Here is a 25,684-nt window from a genome sequence, read left to right on the forward strand (position 1 = left end):
AGAGAAGGAAGGAAGGAAAAAAAGAAGGAAGGGAGGAAGGAAGGAAGGAAGGAAGGAAGGAAGGAAGGAAGGAAAAAAGAAGGAAGGAAGGAAGGAAGGAAGGAAGGAAGGAAGGAAGGAAGGAAAAAAGGAGGGAGGGAGGGAAGGGAGGGAAGGAAGGAAGAAAGGAAGGGAAAAAAAGAAGGAAAGAAAAAAGAAGGAAGGAAGGAAGGATGGAAGGAAGGAGGGGAGGGAGGGAAGGAAGGAGAAAAGGAAGAGAGGGAAGGAAGAAAAAAAGAAGGGAGGGAGGGAAGGAAGGAAGGGAAGGAAGGAAAGAAAGAAAAAGAAGGATGGAAGGAAGGAGAAAAGAAGGAAGGAAGGAAGGAAGGAAGGGGAAGGGAAGAGGAAGGGGAAGGGGAAGAGGAAGAGAAGAGGAAGGCAGGCAGTCCCTACTCACGGTAGAAGATATACTCGGTGTAGCTGCTCCAGATCTTGTCCTCCCTGTACTGGTTGACGAAGGCGGCGGCGCCGGTGGAGTTGCAGGCCACCAGGTGGAAGCCGGCCTCGGCCAGGCGGTCGAAGGCCTGCTCCAGGTAGGTGTACTTCAGGTAGAAGCGGGAGGTGTACTTCTCCGGCGGCCGGTCCGGGTCGCGGCTCTCGTTCAGCGTCTCGCCGAAGATCTCCTTGGCCAGGGCGATGCGGCCGCAGACCAGGATGCGGGCCACGCGGCGGAACTTGGCGTCCGCCTGGCCGTCCCGCACCGCCGCCCCCGCCGAGCCCCGGTAGCCCAGGGTCAAGAAACCGGAGCGCCTCTCGCCGGCCCGCGCGGACGGCAGCGCCGCCGGCAGCTCCACACCGCCGGGCGAGCTGCCGTCCTCCGGGTCGCTCGGGCAGCCCTCGTCGTTCAGCGAGCCGCGCGGGGCACCGCGGGCCGCCAGCAGCTGGGCCAGACCGGCCAGCTGGAAGTGCTCGGCCTCCCGCAGGAGCCGCTCCTTCTCCGGGAAGTGCTCGGGCAGCGCCAGCTGCTTGTCGCGCAGGTAATCCAGCACGTACCTGAAGAGGAAGCCGTCGCGGTCGAGGAAGAAGCGGGCGCGGCTGTCGCGGGGCAGCTCGCGGGGCCCCCGGGAGAACATCTGGGCCAGGCTGCTGTCCGGCACGCTCAGCAGGGTGGAGTGGCGGGTCACGTAGACCTGGCCGCCCACGTTCAGCTCCACCACCTCGGGGAAGGCCGGGCCCGACGGCGCCCCCGACGCCGGGACGGCAGCCGAGCAGCCGGAGACCATCTCGCTGATGGGGAGGATGGTGGTGGTGGGGGGGACGGTGGAGGCGCCGGGGCCGCCGCCCTCCTTCAGGGCCATGCCGGGGGCTGCGGCCGCCGCTTGGCCTCGGCCGGCCGTCGGAAGCGGCCCCGACGGCGGAGGACACGCCGCAGTCCACGCGCGACCCTCTCTCGGCTCCTCCGTCCGCGGGTCTAGGTCCGCGGCTCCACGAGGGTCTCCCTGGACCCGCCGCTGTCCACGCGCGACCCTCCCTCGGCTCCTCCGTCCGCGGCTCCCGGTCTGCACTTCCAGGAGGGTCTCCGGAGCCGCCGCTGTCCACGCGCGACCCTCTCTCGGCTCCTCCGTCCGCAGGTCTAGGTCCGCGGCTCCACGAGGGTCTCCGGAGCCGCCGCTGTCCACGCGCGACCCTCCCTCGGCTCCTCTGTCCGCGGCTCCCGCTTCGCAGTCCCACGAGGGTCTCCCTGGACCCGCCGCTGTCCACGCGCGACCTTCCCTCGGCTCCTCCGTCCGCGGCTCCCGCTTCGCAGTCCCACGAGGGTCTCCCTGGACCCGCCGCTGTCCACGCGAGACCTTCCTTCGGCTCCTCCGTCCGCGGCTCCCGGTCTGCTCTTCCAGGAGGGTCTCCGGAGCCGCCGCTGTCCACGCGCGACCTTCCCTCAGCTCCTCCGTCCGCCGCTCCCGCTCCGCAGCTCCACTACGGTCTCCGGACGCTGCTGTCCACGCACGACCCTCCCTCGGCTCCTCCGTCCGCGGGTCTCTGTCTGCAGCTCCACCAGGGTCTCCGGACTCGCTGCTGTCCACGCGTGACCTTCCCTCGGCTCCTCCGTCCGCGGCTCCCGGTCTGCACTTCCAGGAGGGTCTCCGGAGCCGCCGCTGTCCACGCGCGACCCTGCCTCGGCTCCTCCGTCCGCGGCTCCCGCTCCGCAGCTCCACCGGGGTCTCGGGACTCGCTGCTGTCCACGCGCGACCCTCCCTCGGCTCCTCCGTCCGCGGGTCTCTGTCTGCAGCTCCACCAGGGTCTCCGGAGCGGCCGCTGTCCACGCGCGACCGTCCGCCGGCTCGACTCCCCGTTCCTTCGGCGGCTGGGACTCTGGCCGTCCGGGACCCCCCCAGGGAAGCCTCCGCCCTGCCCTCCGGGCTTGGAGGAGGGGGTCTCCCTGCAGGAAGCGCCCCTCGGGGCTTCTCCTTCTCCTGCCGGGCGCGTAAGAGCCGCCGTCGCCTTTCGGCAGACCCCGCTAGAGGAGTGGGGGGGGGTCTCTCCCTTGCCCGGGACCACCACCACCCCGGCTTGCGCTTCAGCCCCCGGGGGACCCTCGGTGGCTGCTGGCCCGCCCTGCGCGCTCAGCCCGGGGGCGCAGCGGCAGGGCAGGAGCCGCGCCCGGGAAGCCGGGCTGGATCCAGGGCGGAGGCGGAGGGTGGGTGGCTCTGCCTGGGTCGCTCTGCCAGCTCGACCCGCCGCAGCAGTCCGGGGAAGCCGAGCTGACGTCAAGCGCGGGCAGCGAAAGGGAAGCCGAGCCGCGGGGACCTTGCGCAGAGCCCGTCAGGAAAGGCGCGGGGGGGGGGGAAGGGGAGGGGGAGGCAGAGGAGGGGGAAGGGACTTTCGGAGGCGCAAAGCCGGAGGATCGCAACGGCTGCCGATTGGGCGCTTCGTCGGGGAGGCCAGAGGCAGGAGCTGGGGAGAGGCAGGGGGAGGGGGAGGGGAGGGGGTCTGCCTCCAAAGCAGGCGCGGGTGGAGCGGGGGTCCTGGGGGGGGCAACTTTGGAACTAGCGATGCTAGAACTTCCATGCGCCTAGTCAAAAAGAATCCGACCCCGGGAGGGCCGTTAGGATGGATTTGCTGTCTGCTCCCATCCGGCTAATCTTGAATCTCTCTTGCCTTCGGTTGGGTTGGGTTGGGTTGGGTTGGGTTGGGTTGGGATGGGATGGGATGGGATGGGATGGGTTGGGATGGGATGGGATGGGATGGGATGGGATGGGTTGGGTTGGGTTGGGTTGGATTGGGATGGGATGGGATGGGATGGGATAGGTTGGGTTGCATTGGGATGGGATGGGATGGGATGGGATGGGATGGGGTTGGGTTGGGATGGGATGGGATGGGATGGGTTGGGTTGGGATGGGATGGGTTGGGATGGGATGGGATGGGATGGGATGGGTTGGGTTGGGTTGGGATGGGATGGGATGGGATGCGATGGGATGGGATGGGTTGGGTTGGGTTGGGATGGGTTGGGATGGGGGGTGGGTGGGGGGAAGGGGGAAGGGAATCCATGGGCCAGACTTGGACTGGATTAGACAGGCTCTTTGCCTTTCTGACAAGGTCCTGGACTCCGGCAGCACTGGAGAAGGGGAGGGGGAAAAAAAACCCAGCCAAGAGCTGTGCAAAAAGATGCTGAGATCCTCCAGGTGGAGCAAAAGGCCATACGAAGCAATCATCCTGCTGAGTCCAGATGCGGTTCTTTCAGTGCCTTTTCTGAGGAGGAGGAGGACCCCATTTGGGGTCAAACGGCCATTTCACGGGGGTCGCCAAACAACGCAGTCCGCCATTTTTTCCCCCTTTTCCTTAGCTGTGCTACTCCCTTTTATTCTAATGGCTTTTGAAAGCCAATCAAATAGATTCTCTTGAATAGAGTCTAATTCTATTGGCTTTCAAAAGCCAATAGGAATTGTCCAGGCTGTCTCTGCCCTGCTGAGCCCGCCAAAAGTCCCATTCTGCAAACGGTGCTGCACCAGTTGAGTAGTCCTTGACTTACAACCGGTTGAGTAGTCCTCGACTTATGACCGGTTGGAGGTCGCGGCATTAAAAAGGTTGAGAACCACTGCTCTACACCAAAGGCATCCAACCTTGGCAACTTTTGACTGGTGGTCTTCAACTCCCAGAATTCTTGAAAATCCACGCTGGCTGAGAAAGTCTGGGAATTGAAGTCCACCAGTCCTAAAGTCGGCCTGTTCTACACTACATAGCATTACATCATGGTTACGAATCTAAATGTTCAGGCACAAATGCCACATTCCCAATACAGGCAGTCCTCAACGTACGGCCACAATTGAGCCCGGCGTTGTTAACTGAGACATTTGTTCAGTGAGTTTTGCCCCACTTTGTGACCTTTCTTGCCACAGTTGTTAAATGAGTCACCCAGCCGTTAAGTGAATCTGGTTTTCCCATTGACTTTGCTCGTCGGAAGGTCGCAAATGGGGATCCCATGACCCCGGGCATGTTGCGACCGTCATAAATATGAGTCAGTGGCCAAGCCTCCAATTCTAATCCCATGACCGCTAGGATGTTGCGACCGTCATAAATATGAGTCAGTGGCCAAGCCTCCAATTCTGATCCCATGACCGCTAGGATGTTGCAACCGTCATAAATATGAGTCAGTAGCCAAACCTCCAATTCTGATCCCATGGCCATGGGGATGTTGCAACCGTCATAAATATGAGTCAGTGGCCAAGCCTCCAATTCTGATCCCATGGCCATGGGGATGTTGCAACCGTCATAAATATGAGTCAGTAGCCAAACCTCCAATTCTGATCCCATGGCCATGGGGATGTTGCAACCGTCATAAATATGAGTCAGTGGCCAAGCCTCCAATTCTGATCCCATGGCCATGGGGATGTTGCAACTGTCATAAATATGAGTCAGTGGCCAAGCCTCCAATTCTAATCCCATGACCGCTAGGATGTTGCGACCGTCATAAATATGAGTCAGTGGCCAAGCCTCCAATTCTGATCCCATGACCGCTAGGATGTTGCAACCGTCATAAATATGAGTCAGTGGCCAAGCCTCCAATTCTGATCCCATGGCCATGGGGATGTTGCAACTGTCATAAATATGAGTCAGTGGCCAAGCCTCCAATTCTGATCCCATGGCCATGGGGATGTTGCAACCGTCATAAATATGAGTCAGTTGCCAACTGTCTGAATTTTGATCTCCTCATCATGGGGATGCTACAAAGGTTGTAACTGCGAAAAACAGTCACACAGGTTATATTTTTTTCAGTGCCGTTGTAACTTTGAACAGTCACTAAATGAACTGTTGCAAGCCTGTATTATTAAGAAGACAGGATTGTCCGTAATGGCAACAAGGTTCTGCCCAGATAGATTTTTGGAGAGGTGTAGCAAAAAGCAGTGACTTTCCCCCACCCAGCAGGATTCTGCAGCGAAGCGATGCAGTCCAAATGAAAGACTGATCTATCTCCAACTTGCATTCAGTTGTGGTGCGTTTAAAGCGGAAGCCTCCCCAATGCATCATAAGGATAAATTAAAAATAGTACGGCGATACACTGAGAAAGGTTAAAGAGGACGGGCTGTGCAGAACAATCTAATGAGCCCCAGGCATAAATGCAGCATTCCGTGATGTCGTCTCCCATGATGATGTAAATCATAACTTATTACCCAGCATATGGTGAGCGGTGACAAAATTGTGCTTTAAGAAAATATGCAAGAAGGGGGAGGGAGGAAGAGCAGCAAGATTTTGTGGGGATGGATTTGCCTTAGAATCCCGTGACGGAACAACTTGCCTCCAGAAGTTGCGGGTGCTCCAACACTGGAAGATTTTAAGAAGAGACTGGACAACCATTTGTCTGAAAGGGTATAAGGTTTCCTGCCTGAGCAGGGGGTTGGACTAGAAGACCTCCAAGGTCCCTGCTGAGTCTGTTATTCTGTTCTGTTCTGTCCTGTTCTGTTCTAGTCTATTCTATTCCTGTATTCTATTCCTATATTCTATTCTACTCCATTCCATTCCATTCCACTCTACTCTACTCCTATTCTATTCTAATAGTCTACTCTACTCTACTCTACTCTACTCTGTTCTATTCTATTCCTATATTCTATTCCTATATATTCTATTCCATTCCACTCCATTCCACTCCTATTCTACTACTCTACTCTACTCTACTCTACTCTACTCTACTCTACTCTACTCTACTCTACTCTACTCTACTCTACTCTACTCTATTCTATTCTATTCTATTCTATTCTATTCTATTCTATTCTATTCCTATACTCTATTCTACTCCATTCCATTCCACTCTACTCTACTCCTATTCTACTACTCTACTCTACTCTACTCTACTCTACTCTACTCTACTCTACTCTACTCTACTCTATTCTGTTCTATTCTATTCCTATATTCTATTCCTATATATTCTATTCCATTCCACTCCATTCCACTCCTATTCTACTACTCTACTCTACTCTACTCTACTCTACTCTATTCTATTCTATTCTATTCTATTCTATTCTATTCTATTCCTATACTCTATTCTACTCCATTCCATTCCACTCTACTCTACTCCTATTCTACTACTCTACTCTACTCTACTCTATTCTATTCCTATATTCTATTCCTATACTCTATTCTATTCCATTCGATTCAACTCTATTCTACTCCTATTCTACTACTCTACTCTACTCTACTCTACTCTACTCTACTCTACTCTACTCTAAGGTTCCTAAACCTTATTGGAAGTTGTTGGAAGACTCACTCAAGGAAGAATCATTGTAGGAGAATCATTGAAGTTAGTCTTGAGAAAAAGGAGGAGATGTTTTTTTTTTCATCTCAGGTTCATACAGTCATGTATTCATAAATCCATAAATCCAAAACCCATCACTCAATCACGGAACACTGATGGGTTGTAGATCCATTCCTATTAGAGCTGGGTTCTGGTATGATATCTAAAAGTTGCTTTGGAGCATAGAGGAGGATTTGCGTGCTCTGCTTTTCATAAGATTGCCCAGTTGCTTTCAGGTGCTCCATCCAAGAGCTGTGTTCAAATTCCTGTGGCCTCAGAACAGAGCAGAATAGAATAACGGAGTTAGAAGGGACTTTGGAGGTCTTCTAGTCCAACCACCCACCCAAGCAGGAGGCCATATACCCTTTCAGACAAATGGTTATCCAATCTCTTCTTGAAAACTTACAGTGTTGGAGCATTCACAGCTTCTGGAGGCAGGCTGTTCCACTGATTAATTGTTCTGTTAGGAAATTTCTACTTAGTTCTAGATTGCTTCTGTCCTTGATTAGTTTTCATCCCTTGCTTCTTGTCCTGCCTTCAGGTGCTTTGGAGAATAGCTTGACTCCCTTTCCTTTGGGGCAGCCCCTGAGATATTGGAAGACTGCTATCATGTCACCCCTGGTCCTTCTCTTCATTAAACTAGACATACCCAATTCCAGCAACCGTTCTTTACATGTTTTAGCCTCCCAACCTCCAAAGTGCCTTTCTGAGGTGGTTCCACCTGTCTGCACTGTTCTTTTTCTTAGCATCTCCTGGTGGCAACAGACAGAAAGCAGTTCTTCCTGAGATACAGGAAAATCACATAACAGATGTAATATGTAGTGGGTAATGAAATATTTGCAAGAAAAATACCAAGGTCAGAGAACACCAAGGAACCCTCAAAGTTAAAAGATCTAGCAAGAAGGAGGGGGTGTGTGATGGTCCTTCGGTCGCACTTGCAGTATTCACTTCCTGTTCTCACTGAGGTCTACGTGAATTCTAGGACTCAGAAAGCTGTTATACGAAAATTATTATTATTTTTTTGATCCTGCAGATTTTAGAGCTTGTGAATCAATCAAGAGGTTAACAGCCAAATCCCAGAGATTTAGCTCTACTTTCAAAGAAAAGCCAGCCCCAGTTGTCATTAACTTTTAATAATTATGTGATCATTTTGCATAAAAAAATAATAAATTGTGGGCAACCAGTCATAAATGAGAATAACAAGTAGACTGAAATAATAAATATTGCCGGTCCTCTGTGGTGTGGAGGTTTGTGTGTGCATGCCTAAGAGAGTTGTTTGATTTTTTTTGTCAAATCTTTCAAGATTTGACGTATTTGGGGGGAGGGTGCAAGGATATAATTTAGGATCTACATCAATCAGCAAGCTACTCTGTATTGTTTTGCACTGTAGATCACTTTCCTTGGAGAAAGCTAACCCTCTTTCATGATAAATAATAGATTTTACTTATGTACTTCCTTTCATGGATCCTAGAACTTTATGGTATAAGGTCTCTTTCTCTCTCTTGTCGAGAGAAAAGAATTCTTCATGGTTCAGTCGAAGCCGGGAATAAACAACATGGCGACTGCTTTAGAAAGAAGGTTGCAGTTTATTGAAGAGGAGAGCCAGACAGGAAGATGGCTCTGGAAGAAAAGAGAGAGAGAGCACATGTAGGGAGTGGGTTTTTATACCCTCTGGAGCCTTTTGTTTGGAGTTGTTCCTGTGGCTTTGACCTGAATCGCTTTGGCATCTGTGGGTTAATCCTATTATGTCCTGTCTTAGAGTTTGGCTGGGGTATGTAGATTTTAGGTGTCTTTGTCTTCTTAATCTTCTAGCTGGGGGCCTCCAACCTTCCTGGATTATTTCCATCTGCATTTCTACAGAGCTGGTTTCTGCTTGGGGGAGGGAGACTTGGGACTATTAAGAAAAACTGGGCATGCTTTTCTGCCTCTTTAAGATCCTTTGAGGATCTTGGCTGTGGAATTCTGGGAGTTAAAGTCCACAAGTCATAAACGGGCCAAGTTTGAAGACGCCTGTCTTAAATCTAACAAACAAAATGGAGGCTGGCTGAGGAATTCTGGGAGTTGAAGCCCTATCTAAACTTGGCGATTTTAAGTCCTGTGGACCTCAACTCCCAGGCTGCCCCTGCCTGCATGAAAGTGAGCAAAACTCTCTTGGCACAGATGGCTGGGGAATTCTGGGAGTTGCAGTCCACAGGTCTTAAAATCGCCAAGGTTAGATAGCCCTAATCTTGGACCTCGTGAGGGGAATGGACAGCGGTTGGCTTGCTCTCTACTAAGAAAAATGGCGGACCAAGAAGGCGCAGAGGGCTACGTCTGTAGGGAAGTAAATTTGAAAGCAACTGCATAGCCCAAAACTGTTATCCGGAGAGGGAGGCGTCATTATTCCTTCAAAAAGAGCAGCTGAGCTGTGAAATGAGTGCATAAATAAATAATTTTAAAAAGGCATCTGAAAAGGTCAGTGGTGCCACCACAGTTAATGGGAGCACTCTTTAACCCTGTGATGGATGAGTCAGTAACAGTGCTAGGAAAACAGCTGGCTGTGTGCAGCTGCACACCGATATAGCCTCCCAGCTAAAAATTTCATTTTCATAATGATCCGCACAAGAAGAATTGTCCAGAGAGTAACCAATCCCACTGGCAAAAACCTAAGTACGGAGGGCGTTAGTTTGGCAGAAGACTTGGAAAAGCAAATAAATAAATAAATACAGGCCCCGATGAAAGATTTATGACTAAAAGGCAAGCCGGTAGGCCTCCTATTCTTCAGGGCTGGTCAAAAGGGGAAAAACCAGATTGAATAGGACACGATTCTGATCAGTTATGAAGGTGAGTGGTTTAAAAAAAAAAAAAAAAGACATCTGCACCATCAGAATAAGAACAAAAGAAAGGCTGGCCGGGAGCCAACGTACAATTTTGTGGTGGCCATCTATGCTGAAACGCATTCAGTCTTAGCTCCACAAAGCTGTCTAGAAACAGCGAGGAACCAGGAGAACCTTGAGCAGCAGCCTAGAGGAAGTGGGGCTGGGCTTGGTGCCGTGAGTGCTCAAGGGTCAGGATGGGCATTTGACCTCTGCTACCCAGGGCCTGGGCAGCCCGCACCACCATCCAGCCTGCCCCCCCCCCCCCGCATGGCCTGAGAGGAACAATGAAGCTCTTCCAGTGGACCATGCCTTGGCATTTGCCCTGGTCCCACGCCCTTCTGCCAGAGACCCTCAGATCTGTCCCACTCCTGCCCAGGCCCCCACAGGCACCCTTGACACGAATGATGTAGAGCTGGCCACCCCCACCCATTAGGCCACACCCACCCGGCCCCCTGAGGGCAGCCACAATGCTGATGCGGTCCTCAATGAAATTGAGTTTGACACCCCTAGTATAGGGCCTCCTGTTTGAGCAAGGGGTTAGACTAGAAGACCTCCAGGGTCCCTTCCAACTTTGTTATTCTCTAAGTTTATGTTTCCTTTTGTTGTAATTGTTATTTTAAAAAACTGATATGGCCTTGAGCCAAATGATTTGGCCCTTCTATTCCAGCTGCCCTCAATTATCTCTGAACTTAAGAGTGATGTGGAATACAGAATAGCAGAGTTTGAAGGATCCTTGGCCATTCTGGATATACTGTATGGCTGTCCAGTCTCTTCCTAAAAATCTTTAGTGGTGACCAAGAAGTTGGGACCTCTTTCCTTTTAGTCTACTGTTGAACGAAAAATCATCAGGTCCAGTCCAAGCCGGGAATAAACAAAATGGAGGCTGCATAGGAAAGAAGGTTCTGTTTATTGAAGAACAGAGCCAACAGCATGGGGTTCTGGGGCAGCTGACAATATGGAGTTGGGATAGGCGGGCTTTTATCCCTTCTTTGGACTTTGTATTTGAGGTTCTTCCTGTCCCTATGCCATGTACTTTGACTTTTGCTTGAGTGTGCCCTTTTGGAATTCTAATGGTGGTGGGTTAATCCTATTATGTCTTCAAGGCATTGGTGGGATTCAAATAGGTGAACAATCGGTTCTTTGTGCGGATGCCACTTCCAGAAGTCCATTCTGGGCCTGGGCAACAAAAAATTATCTATTGGTTCTGCTGAAGTAGTGCGAACCAGCTGAATCCCACCACTGGATCATATTCCTGTCCTTGGGAGTCTTTGTTTTTCTAATCCCATCAGCTCAAATCTTCTCTGTGGCTGTGGCTGAAGGCATTTTGCTTACGACTAGACTAAAAGCTGGCCTCTGCCTGGAGGAAGAAGATTCGGGGGCTGGTTTCTGCCTAAGATTTTTCTCCATCATTCCTTTGAGGAAATGTAATATTCTGTCTTTTTTTAATATCCCCCAAAATATTTCCTTCTCGGGGAGGGAAGGGGTGCTGACTTCCTACACTACTTACGATGTATAATAATAATAATGATAATAATAACAACAACAATAACAACAGCAACAACAACAACTGGAGCACCACTTAAACATCATTGGCATTGACAAATTCGCTATTAGTCAATTGCAAAAGGCGGCCTTACTAGGAACTGCTTCCATCCTGCGACGATACCTGTAATACCATCAAACATCCACATCTGCCTATCCCAGGTCCTGGGTAAGGACTCGATAGGTAGACAAAATGCCAAATCCAGTCTGAACATCTGGCTGACTGTGCGATGATCCATAATAATATAAATAAAAATAATAAAAATAAAAATAATAATAGTAAAGTTGGAAGGGACCTTGGAGGTCATTTGGTCCAACCCCCTGCTCAGGCAGGAAACCCTATACCATTTCAGACAAATGGCTGTCCAGTCTCTTCTTAAAAGCTTCCAGTGTTGGAGCATTCACCGTTTCTGGAGGCAGGTTGTTCCACTGATTAATTGTTCTAACTGTCAGGAAGTTTCTCCTTAGTTCCAAGTTGCTTCTCTCCTTGATGAGTTTCCATCCGTTGCTTCTTGTCCTGCCTTCAGGCGCCTTGGAGAATAGCTTGACTCCCTCTTCTTTGGGGCAGCCCCTGAGATATTAGAAAAACTGCTATCATGTCCCCCCTCGTCCTTCTCTTCGTTAAACTAGACATACGTACCCAGTTCCAGCAACCATTCCTTATATGTTTTAGCCTCCAGTCCCCTAATCATTTTTGTTGCTCTTCTCTGTAGTCTTTCTAGAGTCTCACCATCTTTTTTACATCGTGGTGACCAAAACTGGATGCAGTATTCCAAGTGTGGCCTTACCAAGGCCTTGTAATTCTTAATCATTCTTATAAATCTGCTTTAAAGCCACTTATTGGATTGCAAGAGGATGTTCTTTTCTTTCTTGCTGGTTTTTTTGAAGTCCTATAATCATAATTGTTTCCCAGCACTGTAACTTACCTCACGTTTATCGGGGCAAATTGAAGCCTCCACAAGGCCGCAGCTCCATTGTTGAGGCAAAGATTGCTTTGATCTCCTTCATGCCTCCGGATTGCTCTCAGTTACGCCCATCATTTTTTAATTTTTATTTTTTTTCTGCGCTGAAAAGGCAATCTACTTAAAGTTGGGGGGAGGGAAAGCCGCTCAGCCTCCGGCAAACTGCTGGCAGGCAACCTGCTTCTTTTCAAAAAATATTATGCATGTTACTGAGTCACTGATTGCAAATTTTAAAAGGGTTTTTTAAACAAACAAACAAAACAAAAACAAAAATTGAAAAGCTGTTGGTTTCCGGCAAGTAGGCCTGTGCTTTTCCTTGTTCTACCAATAGCAAATCCTTTCTAACACCTTATAGTTCGTCCTTGACTTACAACAGTAAGTCCATTCAAAGTTACAATGGCACTTTGGGCTCCATTGTGCTCATAAATGGAGGACTATCTGTATGCTGTGAAATTGCTAGGGAGGGTCCGACCTGAATGGAATGGAATGGAATAGAACAGAACAGAATAGAATAGAATAAGGAGTGGAGTGGAGTGGAGTAGAGTAGAGTAGAGTAGAAAGTATGGAATAGAATAGAATAGAATAGAATAGAATAGAATAGAATAGAATAGAATAGAATAGAATAGAATAGAATAGAATAAGGAATGGAATGGAATGGAACGGAGTGGAGTAGAGTAGAGTACAGTACAGTAGAGTAGAAAGTATAGAATAGAATAGAATAGAATAGAATAGAATAGGGAATGGAATGGAATGGAACGGAGTAGAGTAGAGTAGAGTAGAAAGTATAGAATAGAATAGAATAGAATAGAATAGAATAGAATAGAATAGAATAGAATAGAATAGGGAATGGAATGGAATGGAGTAGAGTAGAGTAGAGTAGAGTGGAGTGGAGTGGAGTGGAGTGGAGTGGAGTGGAGTGGAGTGGAGTGGAGTGGAGTGGAGTGGAGTGGAGCGGAGCAGAGCAGAGCAGAGCAGAATAGAGTAGAGTAGAGTAGAGTAGAATAGAATAGAATAGAGTAGAGTAGAAAGTATGGAATAGAATAGAATAGAATAGAATAGAATAGAATAGAATAGAATAGAATAGAATAGAATAGAATAGAATAGAATAAGGAATGGAATGGAGTAGAGTAGAGTAGAGCGGAGCGGAGCAGAGCAGAGCAGAACAGAACAGAACAGAACAGAACAGAACAGAACAGAACAGAACAGAATAGAATAGAATAGAATAGAATAGAATAGAATAGAATAGAATAGAGCTGGAAGGGACCTTGGAGGTCTTCTACTCCAGCCCCCTGCTCAAGCAGGAGGACCTATACTATCTCAGACAAGTGACTGTCTAGCCTCTTGTTAAAAATCTCCAGTGATGGAGCGCCCACAATTTCTGAAGCTGTTCCACTGGTTGATTGTCCTCACTGTCAGGAAGTTTCTCCTTAATTCCAGGTTGCTTCTCTCCTTGATCAGTTTCCAACCATTGTTTCTTGTCCTGCCCTGTGGGATTTTGGAGAATAACATGACCCCCTCTTCTTCGTGGCAGCCCCTCAGATACTGGAACACTGCTATCATGTCTCCCCATTTCTTATTTTCTTTAGAATAGCCAAACCCAAATTCCACAGCCGTTCTTCATATGTTTTAGCCTCCAGGCCTTGGATCATCTTAGTTGCTCTTCTCTGAATTTTTTCCAAACACTCAACATCTTTTTTGTGATATGGTGACCAAAATTGGCTGCCGTATTCCAGGTGTGATCTCCCTAGGGTTTTATAAAGCGGTATTAATACCTCGCGTGATCTTGATTCTATGCCTCTGTTTATACAACCCAGGATTATATTAGCTTTTTTGGTTGCTACTTGCACAGTGCTGGCTCATGGTTAAGTGATTGTCCATCAGGACTCCAAGGTCCCTCTCACAGTTACTGTTTTTGAGCCAGGTCTTACCCTGGTTCCTTTGGTTTTTCCTGCCCAAGTATAAAACCTGCTCTCTTCCTACTCACCAGATATTCCAAGCTTCGCTGTGTCTTTGCCCTCTGGGATTCTGGACTTCATAAGTTAGCCCAGAAAGATTGACGCCAGTACACTTGCATAACAAGACCGTTTTGTTGTCCAGGCACCACAATCAATAAGGCCCAAGACCCTCTCAAATTATACGGGAGTTTGAAAATCGGGATATGTTGCTTCCAGTGGGACGCGCTTTCTTCGAACCATCTCCAAAGATATTCACTTGACATTTGGACGGCCTGCCAATTTACCTGGATACAATTCATCAATGAACAAGGAGGCAAACAATTCAATAAAATTATTTTGATCCATGGAGATATTTTGGCTCCAGATACCTTGTGCCAATTGGCAGAAGGACTTCTCTTCGTTCTTTTTCCCTTCCATTGTGTCTGATTTTCAGAGACTTGCCTGGATAAGTGTCCCTGCGGTTTTCTGTTTTTTTATTATTATAATATTTTATTAATTTTCCAATTTTACATTTGAATATTTAAAAAGCAACATGGTGACAGGGTTAATCAATAGCTCAATAACAGAATCTTAGTGCAAATCTCAGGCTACAACATCAAATATTTCTTCTCTTTTTCCCTTAACAATTACTGTCTCATGTTCAGGTTGGTACATTTCTAATTACATCAGCTCAATAAGAACATCATTATTACATTTATCAATACATTTTTAGCTGATACATTTCTTAATTACATTCAATCTTCATAAACAACCCATCTCCTGTTATTGATTTTTACTCAGTTTTTAATTTCTTATCAATATTCCAATTTAACCTTTGATATTTATAATTTTCAGACTTTGGGTAACCAAAATTTCCCTTTTCTCTCTTCATAACAAACTATAATATCCAAAATACATATTTGGGGAGATATTGTGTTATTAAGTAGATGATTTAATATCGTCCCTGCGGTTTTCTTAGTGAGAGTTTTTTTCCCTCTCTCAGAAGTGGTTTGCCCTTGACTCCTTCCCGGGGCCAAGAGCCAGTGACTGGCTCAAGGGTCACCCAGCTAAGTGACTTAAGATGAGACTCACAGTCTCCCAGTTGGGATCTTAACCACTGCACCAAACTGGGTCTCACAAAATTTCTCAATTTTGTGCACTGGTAACTGTATGATCCAATTTCACGTTACTAGCTCATGCCATTCCTAAATGTATCTTTGCTGCAATTCTCTTTTCGAACCAAATAAAAATGCAATCATTTGGATTTGTTAGAGTATTCAGCATTCCGTTTGTGCTTAAGCCACACTTATATATTATGGGAAGTTGTTATGGCCATAGACGTGAAAAGTCTTTTAATTTCCCTTCCTCAGCTATTTTTAGCAGTCAGGCTTTGACTCCATCCGCAGATCTCTGCCTTCAGATTTCCATAATCAGGAAATCCTAAATTATACTAATATGCATAGATAGGGAAGTATATATATATATATACTCAGCGCAATAAGGATTAACACAATCAATGGGCCGATGACGCGCTCAAGGAACCGGGCGCAGAGGCAGGAGGCTATATGCCTTCCCAATCTCCTGCTATTCTAACTCTGATGACGCCGGCAGTTTTTTGGCCGGACGAAAGCTTAGTGACTCTTCTTAACCACAGGCTTGTTTATATTAAACAGGCTGGTTTATTATATCCTGGTGTTCGTTTTTCTTTTATTTGTTAGCATAATGGCCAGGATTCGCATTTTTAGTATTTTAGAACACACACACACACACACACACACACACACACACACACGTGTGTGTGTGTGTGTGTGTGTGTGTGTGTGTGTGTGTGTGTAGGTCTTTGGTTATTCGGGTTTTCTCCCGCGTCAAATTGGAAGTGTCTTGGCGACGTTTCGACGAAGTCTCATTTGTCATCTTCAGGCTGGTGTTTTCGGCTTCGTGCTTCTAAGAGCAATGTGTGATCATAGCTGTTTCTTCCTTTTAACTGCCAGTGGGGGATGAACTGATTGGATGAGAGCTTGGCTGTGTTCTGATTGGATGGAGGTGTGTTCCAACCAAAGACCTACATACAAACACCCGCGAAAACCTCAGAAAACATATATACACACATACATACATACATACATACATACATACATACATACACACCGGCTTTTCAAATCCATTGCAAAGGTATAAAGAGAATATTGTTTACCCACACAAAACAATCATTATTATCTATTTACCTCATTCAGTCAAAAAGAAGACTATCTAAATCAGTGGTTCTCAACCTGTGGGTCGGGACCCCATTTGGGGTCGAACGACCATTTCACGGGGGTCGCCAAACAAGACTGTCCGCCATTTTTTCCCCTTTTCTTTGGCCATGCCCCTGGCACCCGGTGATGTATAAGTGGTTGGGTGTCACCACAACATGGGGAACTGTATTATGGGGTCGCAGTATTAGAAAGGTTGAGAACCACTGATCTAAATGTATGAGACTCTTGTTCTACCAAGAATAAGTAGATAGGGTGGGGAAAGAATCCCACTGTTGAAAATAAATTATTGCACTATAATGTACCTTTTATCAAATTTGTAGATTGCCCACCTGTATATACCAATCATTCTCTCGCAGAAAAGACACAAATGCAAAGAAGGAAGGAAGGAAGGAAGGAAGGAAGGAAGGAAGGAAGGAAGGAAGGAAGGAAGGAAGGAAGGAGATGGAAGGGAAGGGAAAGTGGAGAAGAAAAGGGAGGGAGGGAGGGATAGGAAGAAAGGAAGGAAGGAGAGGGAAGGGGAGAAGAAAAGGAAGGGAGGGAGGGATAGGAAGGGAAGGGGGAGAAGACAGGAAGGAAGGATGGGAGGCAGGGAGGGATATGAAGGGAGGGCGGGAAGGAGGGAGGGAGGGAGGGAGGAAGGAAGGAAGGAAGGAAGGAAGGAAGGAAGGAAGGAAGGAAGGAAGGAAGGAAGGAAGGAAGGAAGGAAGGAAGGATCCTGTTAAGCATTTAAAGGGTTAAATTCACTAGGCAAAAAGTGTCTCTCAAATAGGAGCTAATTTTCAGACACTCTGCTTTTCAGCAAGTGTTTATAATTATTAGCACCTCCAGATCATTTTTTTCCCCTGTGGCTTCTTTTATCATCTGTGAATGCCTATTTACAGGTCAGTTACAAAGTATGTACGCTGTCTGTTCAGTAGAATAGAATTAGAAACAAACTTCACAATCCCAACAGCTGCAAAGCAAGAAATATCAACCCAGGGTCAACACAAATATGAGTATGTGCTGAGCAAAAACAACAGAAAGAAAGAAAGACTCTTTTCTCCGCAAACAGCCTTTCAAACAGAACTGTGGGACTGTTTTCCTATTCTCGCTGCCCCCAAACAAACAAACCAAAATTGGTTCCCCGCTACATGTCTTTTGCACTAAGAAACTTATTGAAAAAGAAGAAGATACTTTAAATGATGGATTTGCTGAGAATTATCAAGAATACCGTGGACTGTCAGAGAACCAACATGGAAGCAGAAACTCAAACACTTGCACATAAGATTGAGATAAAGGATGAGCTTGAAAAAAAATCTCTGCCTAGCAAGATTGAGGCAAGTAGGAAAAAAGAAAAGAGAAGAGATTAGATGGACCGATGAGATTCAAAAGATTACGAGATTGCCCTTGGATAAACTACAATTTATTACTGGACCATTATGGAAAACATTTATCCAAGCCTCTATTAAGATGTGTATTTGATTCAATCAACCAGAGCTATTCATGATGATGATGATGATGATGATAATAATAATAATAATAATAATAATAATAATAATAATAATAATAATAATAGGACCTCGGAGTCATCTAGTCCAACCCCCTGCTCAGGCAGGAGACCCTCTACCATTTCAGACAAGTGGCTGTCCAGTCTCTTCTTAAAAACCTCCAGTGTTGGAGAACCCACAACTTCTGGAGGCAAATTGTTCCACTGATTAATTGTTCTAACTCACAGGAAGTTTCTCCTTAGTTCTAGGTTGCTTCTCTCCTTGGTGAGTTTTCGTCCGTTGCTTCTTGTCCTGCCTTTGGGTGCTTTGGAGAATAGCTTGACTCCCTCTTCTTTGTGGCAACCCATGAGATATTGAAGCACTGCTATCATGTCCCCCCTCGTCCTTCTCTTCATTAAATTAGACATACCTAATTCCAGCAACCGTTCCTTATATGCTTTAACCTCCAGTCCCCTAATCAACTTTGTTGCTCTTCTCCGTACTCTTTCTAAAGTCTCAGCATCTCACCATCATGAATAACAAATGTCAGTAACTTTATTTTCTACCGCCTATATTACAAGAATCTGCCCAGATTGCTTTGCCTTCCCTTGAGAATGACCAGACAAAGGCTTCATGGATCTTGAGGCACATCAAGCTTATGCCGCTTATGGCTGTGCAAGGATTCCAAGCTACAGCCTCTCTTGACGCCTCCTTCCAGCCTATCTGGCACTTTCTTAGTAGCTACTTAACTAAGAATGATTCATCTGGGACAGTAAAAGGGAGAGTGCCCAAGTCTAGCTTAGAACTGGAGAAAATAGGAAGCAACTTCAATTTTGTAAAATAATAATAATAATCATGCGATACGTGTGCATTTATGAATTTAATACATTTATAATTTCATTTTTTTATTTTATTTGTTTATAGTATAAGATACAAAAAAATACAAAAACAAAGAGTAGGAAAAACAGGGGAGGTAGAGGGGAAGGGAAGAGTGCAGAAAAGAAGGGAAAAAGAAAAAAAAGAGAGTTGACTTCCTGCTCCCTTTGGTGCAGTCAAATAAGAGAGTAACATCTAACCTCAACTTTTTACTTTTACATAGTAGTATAAACCAGCCATTTCTCTACCAACTAATCTATCTAATCCAGACATGTCAAACACAAGGCCCGGGGGCCGGATGCGGCCCGCAAAGTGGTTTCATGTGGCCTGCGAAGCCATCCTGGAAACAGTGAGGGAACGGCCCCTGCTGCCTTGACCCTGGCCCAGGCTGGCTGGGAGCCAACGTACAATTTTGTGGTGGCCATCTATGCTGAAACGCATTCAGTCTTAGCTCCACAAGGCCGTCTGGAAACAGCAAGGGACCGGCCCCTGTTGTGTTGGCCCCGCCCGCTGGGTGCATGCTGGGGAAGTGTCCCCCTTTATGAGGAATGAAGAAATGGACCATGCCTTGGCGCTTGCCCCGGTCCCACCCCCTTCTGCCAGAGACCCTCAGATCTGTCCCACTCCTGCCCAGGCCCCCACAGGAACCCTTGACGCGAACGATGTAGAGCTGGCCATGCCCACCCAGTAGGCCACACCCACTCCATCCACGCCCACCCAGTAGGCCACACCCACCCTGGCCACACACACCCCCCCCGTGGGCAACCACAATGCTGATGCGGCCCTCAATGAAATTGAGTTTGACACCCCTGATCTAATCGGTAAAACCAAAAATCAAAGAAGCGGTTTCCAAGTAGACACAAACATACTTATGTGGTTTTTTTTCTTTATCAAAACAATGCATTTATATTTGCATTGCACAGTTTATTAAACTTATACATTTAACACATTATTATTGTTGCTATTGTTGTTGTTGTTATTATTATTATTATTTACAAAAGGTGTGCAACGCTATTTTATAAGGATTGCAGGGTAGGCCAATGAGTCATAGTAAACCCCCACTTATTACTTCTGTTAGAAAAATAGCTGATCTTCTAATCTATCCATAACTTCCAGGAAAGACCTAGGAAGAATTTGGCTTCAGGCCATCACACATTATTGCCATCTGGCTGTTTTGAATTTTTGTGAGATCTAAACACGAATCATGAAGCAGCTGATAACTATATTGGCCCTTGGGGAAAGCAAAGGGGCAGGCCAACTGCCTAGTCATCCTGGCACTAGTTAAAGCAAGTGCACTCAGATACTACCAAAGTGGGCCATTATTTATGCTGAAAGAACTGCACATACAAACAGGCGGGGTGTGTGTGTGTGGAAAAGGACAACAAGAAGGTAACTAACCACTAGAGCAGGCAGAATCTTAAGAAAGCACTCAGACTAGTCAAGGACTAGAAAGTTCTTAAAAAAATTCACAAAGAACTACAACTACTGTTCCTCACTTGCTATGAGGGGAAATTCCCCCCATCCTTTGCTGAATAGAATAGAATAGAATAGAATAGAATAGAATAGAATAGAATAGAATAGAATAGAATAGAATAGAATAGAATAGAATAGGGAATGGATAAGGAATAGAATAGAATAGAATAGAATAGAATAGAATAGAATAGAATAGAATAGAATAGAATAGAATAGAATATACAATTAGAAATAGAAATAGAATTGAATGGAATGGAATAGAATGGAATATAGAAATAGAATAGAATAGAGCAGAGTAGAGTAGAGTAGAATATAGAAATAATAGAATAGAGTAGAGTAGAGTAGAGTAGAGTAGAATAGAATAGAATAGAATAGAATAGAATAGAATATAGAAATAGAATAGAGTAAAGTAGAGTAGAGTAGAATATAGAAATAGAAATAGAATAGAATAGAATAGAATAGAATAGAATAGAATAGAATAGAATAGAATAGAATATACAATTAGAAATAGAAATAGAAATAGAATGGAATGGAATGGAATAGAATGGAATATAGAAATAATAGAATAGAATAGAATAGAATAGAATAGAATAGAATAGAATAGAATAGAATAGAATAGAATAGAATAGAATAGAATAGAAATAGAAATAGAAATAGAAATAGAATTGAATGGAATGGAATAGAATGGAATGTAGAAATAGAATAGAATAGAGCAGAGTAGAGTAGAGTAGCATATAGATATAATAGAATAGAGTAGAGTAGAGTAGAATAGAATAGAATAGAATAGAATAGAATAGAATAGAATAGAATATACAATTAGAAATAGAATAGAATAGAATAGAATAGAATAGAATAGAATAGAATAGAATAGAATAGAATAGAATAGAGCAGAACACAACAGAACACAACAGAACAGAATAACAGAGCTGGAAGGGACCTTGGAGGTCTTCTAGTCCAGCCCCCTACTCAAGCAGGAGAACCTACCATTATCAGTTAAGGATTCCTTCCAAGTTTTACTATTCTTCTCCCTTTGGGAGGGGGGGGGCTTATCTTTTTTCCTTTGTGGCTTAATTATCCCTTTTTTTTATTTGTTTCTGCATAAGGTTTATACGCAACCAGAATTTTTTTTCTTATGTGGATTGTGCAGGCTCGCGAGGTTATTAAAAAACCCTAAAAGATAAAAGCCAGGAAAAGAGTCTAGAACAATAAAAAATAATAAAAAAGCAGCCCTGAAAAGTGCACAGAATTAAAACGGGGCGATAAAAGTAGCATTATGAAAACCAGCAACGGAACAGCACAAAAGTCAAGGCCTTTAGTAAAGGCCTTTTATGACAATCAATCAGAATAGAGCCGGAAGGGGACCTCGGTGGTCTTCTAGTCCAACCCCCTGCTCATGCAGAGAACCTATACCACTTCAGAAAAATGGTTGTCCAGTCTCTTCTTTAAAAACCTCCAGTGATGGAGCATCCACAACTTCTGGAGGCCAGTCGTTCCGCTGGTTACTTGTTCTCACGGTCGTCCTTTTCCGACGAGTGAAAAATGCGGTTAACTTTTTCTGCAGCGGCTTCCGTGCCATTTTTGAGAATAGGAACTCTCCTTGGACAGAGGTACAGATGAAAAACTAAGCATGAGGTTGCAGGATGAACGGATGGAATGCTGCGATAAAAGTGTAATCTGTTCGCTTTCCAATATTTCGTTCTACCCATGGAGTCTCGTATTTTATGGCGCTCATTATCCCTAGTAGTCGTTTTTGTATTCTGCAGGAGGATGTGTGTTGCTGGGGATGTATCGTTGATTGCAAATTCCTTCCCCGTATGTGTGTGTGTGTGTGTAACGCGGCGTGTGCCAATTCAATCCTGCCTTCCCAAAGATATATTTAGGAATAACCTATGCTCGGCAAAGCACGCTTTTGCCTTGGCAGCAGGTGGCAGGTTAGTGGCAATTTTAGAATCAAACGTCGCTGCGAATTATGTAGAGCACGACGGAATTTTACAAAGCTATTTCTCTCCTTTTAAAATAAAATAAATAAAATAAAATAAAAGAGAAACAGCTTCCCAGTGGATTGAAATGCATCGCTTGCTCATGTCAGGCTGCAATAAAATGTCCTTGCGCCCCTGTCCTATTGGGCTAATTCTTCGCCATCACGGTAATTTCTTTTTAAATACATTTTCCATACTTGAATAAACTGATCTCATAAAGGACCAAGGTGAACTCGTGTGTGCTCTGTTGAAAACACAGGAGGCGGAAGCTCTTGGAAGATTCGTTTCTAACCAATTGGGTTAAATTCAGTGATTATGTGTAGGAGCCCTTTGCTCAATTCCTCTCTTGTTAGCCTTGCTTCCTTCTTCGGTGACTCTTCAGCTATCCTTATTAGTTTTTCTTTTTAGTCTCTGCATCCTTCCGGCAGATAGCTAGCTGCTGGGGTGAGATTTGACCCTCAGCAGTCTCCATCACAAAATAAGGCAGCCAGTGTTATTTGTCTCTGGTGGAGAAGCTCTCTGAGTGCACGCAAAGCAACAAAGGAATAGAATAGAATAGAATAGAATAGAATAGAATAGAATAGAATAGAATAGAATAGAATAGAATAGAATGGAATGGAATGGAATGGAATGGAATGGAATGGAATGGAATGGAATGGAATGGAATGGAATGGAGGAATAGAATAGAATAAAGAATAGAATAGAATAGAATAGAATAGAATAGAATAGAATAGAATAGAATAGAATAGAATAGAATGGAATGGAATGGAGTGGAGTGGAGTGGAGTGGAGTGGAGTGGAGTGGAGTGGAGTGGAGTGGAATAGAATAGAATAGAATAGAATGGAATGGAATGGAATGGAATGGAATGGAATGGAATGGAGTGGAGTGGAGTGGAGTGGAGTGGAGTGGAGTGGAGTGGAGTGGAGTGGAGGAATAGAATAGAATAAAGAATAGAATAGAATAGAATAGAATAGAATAGAATAGAATAGAATAGAATAGAATAGAATAGAATAGAATAGAATAGAATAGAATGGAGTGGAGTGGAGTGGAGTGGAATGGAATGGAATAGAATGGAATGGAGTGGAGTGGAGTGGAGTGGAGTGGAGTGGAGTGGAGTGATAGAATAGAATAGAATAGAATAGAATAGAATAGAATAGAATAGAATAGAATAGAATAGAATAGAATAGAATGGAGTGGAGTGGAGTGGAGTGGAATGGAATGGAATGGAATGGAATGGAATAGAATAGAATAGAATAGAATAGAATAGCTCTCCGTTGCAAATTTATTTTATTTATTTATTAAATTTATATGTCGCCCCTCTCACCAATAGGGTGACTCTGGTACTGATGCACTTGGACCATGTCCCAAACTCACCACCACCCCAGTCTCCCCATGAAGGAAACCTAATGCATCCTGCTGGTAAAAATGCATTAACTGAGCATTAGGGCTGTGGGGTCTTGTGAGCTTGGTGGTTTTCTTGCAGATGTTTCATTACCCAACCATGTAACTTCATCAGTGCTGGAAGGGAGTGGGTTTTTGTTCTCTTTTTACGTACTGCTCTGTCAGTATTGGTGGCAATGTTCTTGATGGTTTCCTGATGCGGCTGATGTATCCAGATAAGCAGAGAATAACACCTAGATTAATCAATCCATTGTTTACTTCTTGACCAGCAATCAAAAAGTAAACAATACCCCAATCAAGGAATTACCAACTCAGACAAAGAATCAAACCGTAAATAACAGCCCAATCAAGGAATTACCAAGAAGAAAACAACACTTCCACCAACACAGACAGGACCAGCCACTAGTATATACTGTAAACAGAGAGCACTGATGATGTTAGCTAGTTTGGTAATGAAATGTCTGCAAGGAAACCACCAAGCTCAGAGAGCACCAAGGACCCCACAGTTATCCTCCTCCTCCTCTTCCTCCTCCTCCTCCTTTCTGCAAACCCCCCTCCCTTCTAACACTGATGATGTTACCTAGTTGGGTAGTGAAATGTCTGCAAGGAAACCACCAAGCTCAGAGAGCACCAAGGACCCCACAGTTCAACCCTAGCTGAATATTCTCTTTTATTAGTGTTAAGAGTTATTTAAAACCAGTTCTGCAGGTTGGGATAAACTGCATGGATTCAGTCAGATGCTGCACCAGTCATGCTAATAATTTGCTTACTAATGTTTATTGAATAGATCAAACTGATTTACCTGGCACAATTAGTTACTTCCACGGCTTCGAAGAAATTCAGGCTCAACCTGTGACTTGGGGAATTTTACAATCAGGTTAAGTTTCATTGATTAAGTAAGTCTAATAGATTAACATACGGTAAACACGATGGTGAAATTCTATTGCATTATCTTTCCATTTATTTTGTTCATTGTAGCAATATGAATAAACCATGCCTTCTGAAGGGAATCAGAATTAGCATGGCAGCATGTGAAGAATATTTATTTATTCAGAGGTGACATACCGTCGCATTGTTCAGCTACTTTATTTACTCTGTTGTAAAATGGGTCCTTCATACTGATGTAACTGTGACACATTATAATAACAATTATTATAAGAATGACAACGAGAATCTCAAAGGAATGCATTTCAGAGCAATGCGTGGTTTCAATATGTTTTTTTTTAAATGCTACCATGTATAGATTGTACAACTTTTTTTCTTCTTTTTACGACCCTGTAATTCCTTAATTTGGGATAATAATAATAATAGTAACAACAACAATATCATTTGCCTGTAAGCAAGAACTGGTGGTATCATAAAATAAAAAAAGTCATAGAAAATGATAAAGTCAAACTGCTCTGGGACTTCAGAATTCAAACAGACAAGCACCTGCAACATAATACCCCGGACTTAACAATTGTCAATAAGAAAGACAAAAAAGTCTGGATAGTGGACGTGGCAGTGCCTGGAGACAGCAGAAGAGACGAGAAAGAACTGGAGAAGATAACAAAATACAAAGACCTACAAATAGAAATAGAAAGACTGTGGCAAAAGCAAGCAAGGGTAGTACCAATAGTAATCCCAAAACAACTGGAGCACCACTTGAACACCATTGACACTGACAAATTTGCCATTAGTCAATTGCAAAAGGCGGCCTTACTAGGAACCGCCTCCATCCGGTGACAAGATCTGTAATACCATCAAACATCCACATCTGCCTATCCCAGGTCCTGGGTAAGGACTCGATAGATAGATAAAATGCCAAATCCAGTCTGAACATCTGGCTGACTGTGTGATGATCCTCAATAATAACAATAGAGATCTTGGAGGTCATCTAGTCCAACCCCTTGCTCAGGCAGGAAACCCTATACCATTTCAGATAAATGGCTGTCCAGTCTCTTCTTAAAAACTTCCAGTGTTGGAGCATTCACAGCTTCTGAAGGCAAGTTGTTCCACGGGTTAATTGTTCTAACAATTGTCAGGAAATTTCTCCTTAGTTCTAGATTGTTTCTCTCTTTGGTCCATTGCTTCTTATCCTGACTTCAGGGGCTTTGGAGGGGGGCCTCTCTTCTTTGTGGCCACCCCTGAGATTTTGGAACCCTGCTATCAAGTCATCCCTCATCCTTCTCTTCA

At 45.1% G+C, this 25,684-nt stretch overlaps 1 protein-coding gene across 1 annotated transcript in view; it reads right to left on the reverse strand.

The window, feature by feature from the left end:
* LOC120316204 overlaps positions 1–14,497 on the reverse strand; it is a 49,479-nt gene extending 34,982 nt beyond the window's left edge. The window contains exons 1-2 of the mRNA XM_039361526.1: positions 14,365–14,497; positions 437–2,599 (exon numbers count right to left, since the gene is read on the reverse strand). Of these exons, the coding sequence (XP_039217460.1) occupies positions 437–2,599; positions 14,365–14,497 (2,296 nt within the window). The remainder of the gene's footprint in view (positions 1–436; positions 2,600–14,364) is intronic.
* Between the last annotated feature and the right edge of the window lie 11,187 nt (positions 14,498–25,684).

This window comes from Crotalus tigris, unplaced genomic scaffold (assembly GCF_016545835.1).
Source record: "Crotalus tigris isolate CLP2741 ecotype Arizona unplaced genomic scaffold, ASM1654583v1 scf7180000019298.7629538967:1458412, whole genome shotgun sequence".
Lineage (NCBI taxonomy): Eukaryota > Metazoa > Chordata > Lepidosauria > Squamata > Viperidae > Crotalus > Crotalus tigris.